Here is a 6685-nt window from a genome sequence, read left to right on the forward strand (position 1 = left end):
TCCACAGGGGCCTTCTCAGTGGAGGTGGGGTTGCCTCCAAGTATCGTGTCCAGCTCTTTGTAGAACCAGCAGTTCATGGGCACAGCACTGGAGTTGGCTCCCGTGCCTTGTGGTAGGCGTTCTGCAGCTCCTTCACTCTAACGCTGCACTGCACAGGGGCCAGGACCAGGACACATTGTGTCATGCATCGTGAAATCTGTCCGAAGGTATCATAATTCCTATGGCTGGAGCACAGCTGGGACTGCAGAACCTCCTCTCCCCAAATGCCGATGAGGTCCAGCAGCTCGGCATTACTCCAAGCGGGGGATCGCCTGGTCCATGGAGCAGTCACGGCCACCTGAAAAGATGCACTGAGACCACTGCATGCGTCACTGAGCAAACAGGAAGGGGACTTTCAAATTTCCAAAGGAATTTAGGGGGTGGGGATGACGGTTGGTCACCTGAGGGCAGGGCAGTAGAGTTCAAACCGATGACCAGAGAGGTGAGCACAGGCATTGTGGGACACCTCCTGGAGGCCAATCACAGCGCTGTAATCGACCAGGGTGCCTACACTGGCACCGCGGTGCTGTAGCCCCGGTGTTGAAAGCTGTACGCCTCTCGTCGGGGTTGTGTTTTTAAAGTGCTACAACTGTGCAGTTTCTGCGCACTAAGTGGCTTGGCCGTGTGTACACCTTGGGAGTTACAGAGCAGCAAGCTGCTTTACTGGGCAGAAACTTTCCAGTGTAGACAGGGCCTAAGGGTGAGAATCTGCCTAATCACATCAGCCACGCTATCAGAGGCTCGTTCACCTGCACATCCACCAATGTGATATATGCCATCATGCGCCAGCAATGCCCCTTTGCCATGTACATTGGCCAAACTGGACAGTCTCTACGCAAAAGAATAAATGGACACAAATCAGACGTCAAGAATTATAACATTCAAAAACCAGTCGGAGAACACTTCAGTCTCTCTGGTCACTCGATTACAGACCTAAAAGTGACAATTCTTCAACAGAAAAACTTCAGAAACAGGCTCCAACGAGAGACTGCTGAATTGGAATTAATTTGCAAACTGGATACAATTAACTTAGACTTGAATAGAGAGTGGGAGTGGATGGGTCATTACACAAAGTAAAACTATTTCCCCACGTTTATTCCCCCCGCCCCACTGTTCCTCAGACGTTCTTGTCAACTGCTGGAAATGGCCCACCTTGACTATCACTACAAAAGGTTTTCTCCCCCCCCGCCACTCTCCCGCTGGTAATAGCTCATCTTAAGTGATCAGTCTACTTACAGTGTGTATGGTAACACCCATTGTTTCATATTCTCTGTGTATATAAATGTTCCCACTGTATTTTCCACTGAATGCATCCGATGAAGTGAGCTCTACCTCACGAAAGCTTATGCTCAAATAAATTTATTAGGCTCTAAGGTGCCACAAGTCCTCCTTTACTTTTTGCTAATACAGACTAACACGGCTGCTACTCTGAAACCTGCCATTTAAAAAATTGCAATCCACACTTTGGGGATCACAACCTGAAAGAAATCTTTCCTGAATCCCCACGTCTGGCTTTCAAACAACCCCCTCACTTCTCCAACCTCATCAGCAGAGCCAGCTCCCTACAGACTCAAAGCGACCACCAGACCCAGCCAGAACCACCTCAAAGCGACCACCAGACCCGGCCAGAACAACAGCAGCAGCCATATCTCCACTGCTACAATGATCAGCACCCACCACAACATACCTGTCAAGATCTATGGATCCTACACAAGCCTATCACAACATGTGGTGTACTTCATGCCGTGCACTAAATGTCCAAATAGCGATTATGTGGATGAAACCAGACAATCACTGTGCTCTCAAATGAAGACACTGAAAAATGATAAAAGACAAAAACACCCCATCACCTGATGTGAACACTTTTTTCATAAAGTGATCACTTGATATCAGTCCTTTTCAATATGTTCTAACTACGTATGCTAAACAATCTGTTCCACCTGTGACACTCTGAGTATGTTCCCCAGACCGGAAGAAGAGCTCTTCTGTATAAGCTTGAAAGCTTGTGTCTTTCACCAGTAGAAGACGATCCATTAAAAGGTATTAACTCAGTCCTCTTGTCTCTGTAACATCTGGGGTTAAACACAATCACAACAGTGCATGGCATTTTTTTGACAGTTTCCATCTGAGCAGTCCATTATAAGCAGCCTGGATAGCTCAGTTGGTAGAGCATGACGCTCTTAATCTCAGGGTCATGGGTTCAAGCCCCATGTTGGGCAAAGCAAGTAACTTGGTGGGTGGAGGGATAGCTCAGTGGTTTGAGCATTGGCCTGCTAAACCCAGGGTTATGAGTTCAATACTTGAGGGGGCCATTTAGGGTTCTGAGCCACAAATTGGGGAGTGGCCCTGCTTTGAGCAGGGGGTTGGACTAGTTGACCTCCTGAGGTCCCTTCCAACCCTGATATTCTATGAAGGTTTTCAGATGTCAATTGCCAGAAAGCAAAATTTTTCAGGTTTCAGTTGTTTTGATGAAAAGTCAAAATCTTCTCCCACACCTTTCCTCTGCAAAATTTCAACTATCTGTCTCCCTCTTATTCTGTGTGTGTGTGTGTGTGCACAAACATCTCTTGTATACTGCATTTCTGTATCTGGGCTCACTTAGACCCTCCTTCTTTCACAATAGTACCCAGCCTGACTGATCTTCATTTCATTCAACTAGTGTGGATTCTTTGTAAGGGTCACAGCCCTCCTGACAGCGTTTCTCAGGGCCTCCTGGACCTCTCTGTTTCTCAGGCTGTAGATGAGCGGATTGGCCAGGGGCGTCAGGACTGTGTAGCAGACGGAGAACACTTTGTTCAAGGCTCTCCAGGTACCAGATTTCGGTAGCATGTAGACAATCATTATGGTCCCATAGAAAAGTGCCACCACAATGAGGTGAGAGGAGCAGGTGGAAAAGGCCTTTTGCCTCCCGGTGGTGGATGGGATTCCCAGGATGGTCGCAATGATACAAATATAGGAAGCCAGGGTTAATAGAAAAGGGGAAACTGCATCTAGGAAGGAAAATATATACATAAGTGGGGTGATCTGGCTGGTGTCGCTGCAGGAGAGTTGAATCAGTGAGGTGAAATCACAAAAGAAATGGTCAATTCCATTAGGGCCACAAAAAATTAACTGTGATGTAACACATGTGAATATTGTACAAATTAGAAATCCACTAATCCAAGACCCAGCTGCTAGCTGGAGGGACAGCTGGACATTCATAAGGGTTCCATAGTGCAGCGGTTTGCATATGGCTAAATACCGATCGTAAGACATGGCTGCCAGGAGAGAGCACTCTGTTGTTACTAGAGAACCAAAGAAATGAAACTGCATGATGCAGCCGGGAACAGAAATGGTTCTGTCCCCAGTCAGGAGACTGGCCAGCAGCCTGGGTAGGAGGGTGGAGGTGTAGCAGGTCTCCAAGCAGGACACGTTTCCCAGAAAGAAGTACATGGGGATGTGAAGGTGCTGATCAGCCACAACTAGCGCAACGATGAGGATGTTCCCAGCCATGGTCGCAATGTAGATCACCAGGAAAATGAGGAAGAGAAGGGTCTGCAGTTCAGGGAGATCCCCGAACCCCAGGAGGATGAATTCCATGATGGCTGTTTGATTTTTCCCTTCTCCTTTCTCCATGAGCTGCATCCTGTGATAGTGAAAGTGTAATGAGCATCAAAAGATTTGGCTGTACCATGAAATTGCGTTGATTTCCATCATTTGATCCCCGAAGAGTTCCCACTGCAAACAGAGAGCTGGGTTTATATTCTCTCAGACCAGAGAAACTGCTTCACTTCCAACTCAGGGCACTGCCACCCAGTTAATTTGCCACTCTTCTGCCCCACACCCCAACATTTCTCATTCACGGATTCTTAGATTTAAGACCAAAAGAGACCATTGGATCATCCAGGCTGAGCCCCTATGTAACAAAAGGCACAGAATTTCCCCACTTACTCTGCACTGATCTCAATAAGTTGTTTTTGGCTGAGACAGACCTTCCAGAAAGGCAGCCAGTCTTGATCTGGAGATATGAGGAGTTGAAAATCCACCTCTTCCCTTGCCAGTTTTTTCCAATGGATAATCACCCTCACCAGGAAAAATAAACAAAATGTGCACCTTATTTCCCATTGAAATGTGCCTGGCTTTAGCTTCCAGCCCTTGGCTCTGGCTATGCCTGTCCCTGGTCAATGAAAGAACCCTTTGGTAACCAGGGTTTTCTCCCCATGAAGGTGCTGAGATGCTGTAATCAAGTCACTTCTCCTTCATACACCGAACAGACCCAGCTCTTTAAGTCTCTCACTGGAAGGTATTTCCTCTAGCCCACACATCATTTGAGTGGCTTTTTTTCTGAACCCTCCCCAATCTCTCCACATCTGTTTTACACCGTGGCCCCAGCCCTGCACATGGTATTCCAGCATCGGTGTCATCAGTCTGGAGAGGTGAAACCCCCTCCCTGCACCTATTCTCTGCTCCCCTGTTTATACAGCCAAGGACAGCATCAGCCCACGGCCCACCCCACTGCTCTGGGAGCTGATGTTGGGTTTCTCGCCCTCTGTAGCCCCTACCCGTGCTAATGTGCTCAATGCTTTTTTTGCCTCTGTCTTCACTAAAAAGGACAGCTCCCAGACTGCTGCGCTGGGCATCACAACATGGTGAGTAGATGGCCAGCCCTCTGTGGAGAAATAGGTGGTTAGGGAGTATTTAGAAAAGCTGGACGTGCACATGTCCATGGGGCCGAACGAGTTACATCCGAGAGTGCTAAAGGAATTGTCGGCTGTGATTGCAGAGCCATTGGCCATTATCTTTAAAAACTCGTGGCGAACGGGGGAAGTCCCAGATGACTGGAAAAAGGCTAATGTAGTGCCAATCTTTAAAAAAGGGAAGAAGAAGGGTCCTGGGAACTACAGGCCAGTCAGCCTCACCTCAGTCCCCGGAAAAATCATGGAGCAGGTCCTCAAAGAATCAATCCTGAAGCACTTACATGAGAGGAAAGTGATCAGGAACAGTCAGCATGGATTCACCAAGGGTAGGTCATGCTTGACTAATCTAATCGCCGTCTATGATGAGATAACTGGTTCTGTGGATGAAGGGAAAGCAGTGGATTTATTGTTTCTTGACTTTAGCAAAGCTTTTGACACGGTCTCCCACAGTATTCTTGTCAGCAAGTTAAAGAAGTATGGGCTGGATGAATGCACTATAAGGTGGGAGAAAGTTGGCTAGATTGTCGGGCTCAATGGGTAGTGATCAATGGCTCCATGTCTAGTTGGCAGCCGGTGTCAAGTGGAGTGCCCCAGGGGTCGGTCCTGGGGCCGGTTTTGTTCAATATCTTCATAAATGATCTGGAGGGTGATGTGGATAGCACTCTCAGCAAATTTGCAGATGATACTAAACTGGGAGGAGCGGTAGATACACTGGAGGGCAGGGATAGGATACAGAAGGACCTAGACAAATTGGAGGATTGGGCCAATAGAAATCTGATGAGTTTCAATAAGGATAAGTGCAGGGTCCTGCACTTAGGACGGAAGAACCCAATGCACAGCTACAGACTAGGGACCGAATGGCTAGGCAGCAGTTCTGCGGAAAAGGACCTAGGGGTGACAGTGGACGAGAAGCTGGATATGAGTCAGCGGGGTGTCCTTGTTGCCAAGAAGGCCAATGGCATTTTGGGATGTATAAGTAGGGGCATAGCGAACAGATCGAGGGACGTGATCGTTCCCCTCTATTCGACATTGGTGAGGCCTCATCTGGAGTACTGGGTCCAGTTTTGGGCCCCACACTACAAGAAGGATGTGGAAAAATTGGAGAGTGTCCAGTGAAGGGCAACAAAAATGATTAGGGGTCTGGAAGACATGACTTATGAGGAGAGGCTGATGCAACTGGGATTGTTTAGTCTGCAGAAGAGAAGAATGAGGGGGGATTTGATAGCTGCTTTCAACTACCTGAGAGGTGGTTCCAGAGAGGATGGTTCTCGACTATTCTCAGTGGTAGAAGAGGACAGAACAAGGAGTAATGGTCTCAAGTTGCAGTGGGGGAGGTTTAGGTTGGATATTAGGAAAAACGTTTTCACTAGGAGGGTGGTGAAACACTGGAATGCGTTACCTAGGGAGGTGGTAGAATCTCCTTCCTTAGAAGTTTTTAAGGTCAGGCTTGACAAAGCCCTGGCTGGGATCATTTAGTTGGGGATTGGTCCTGCTTTGAGCAGGGGGTTGGACTAGATGACCTCCTGAGGTCCCTTCCAACCTTGATATTCTATGATTCTATGATGGGGGCCATGGTCACACCCACGAGCTGCCCTGGGGAAGGGCAGGAGGGAGGTGGCACCATGGCCATGCCTGCGAAGAGGGAGTGATGCTGACCCACAGCACAGATGGGAAAGTGACTCTGCCTCCAGTCGTGACACGGGCACAAATCAAACCACCCTCGGGGCAGACGCACACGCAGACTCCTCTCCTTCATAGCACAGTAGTGACTGGTCCAGAGACACTGACACCGCTGATAACGAATTACCAGCTATGACTGTTAACTATTAATTACTGGCTGTCAGTCACTGATGGTGTTGTGGCAATGGCAGGGGATCAGGTCCTTCCTGCACTGGGTACTGTGTAAACACCCAACAATTAGAAACAATTCCCAGTTGCTGGACGGCTCGGAGCGCGCTGGGTGGAACTGC

General features: G+C 48.3%; 1 protein-coding gene and 1 non-coding gene across 2 annotated transcripts; one reads left to right on the top strand and one right to left on the bottom strand.

Moving 5' to 3' along the window:
• Positions 1–2185: 2185 nt before the first annotated feature.
• Positions 2186–2258, top strand: TRNAK-CUU (transfer RNA lysine (anticodon CUU)). The gene has a single exon. It is a non-coding gene; the product is annotated as a tRNA-Lys (tRNA).
• A 436-nt stretch (positions 2259–2694) lies between these two features.
• Positions 2695–3736, bottom strand: LOC144273819 (olfactory receptor 11A1-like). The gene has a single exon (XM_077832523.1). It carries the CDS (start codon positions 3661–3663, stop codon positions 2695–2697), a length of 969 nt encoding a protein of 322 aa, XP_077688649.1. The 5' UTR covers positions 3664–3736.
• Between the last annotated feature and the right edge of the window lie 2949 nt (positions 3737–6685).

This window comes from Eretmochelys imbricata, chromosome 13, assembly GCF_965152235.1.
Source record: "Eretmochelys imbricata isolate rEreImb1 chromosome 13, rEreImb1.hap1, whole genome shotgun sequence".
Lineage (NCBI taxonomy): Eukaryota > Metazoa > Chordata > Testudines > Cheloniidae > Eretmochelys > Eretmochelys imbricata.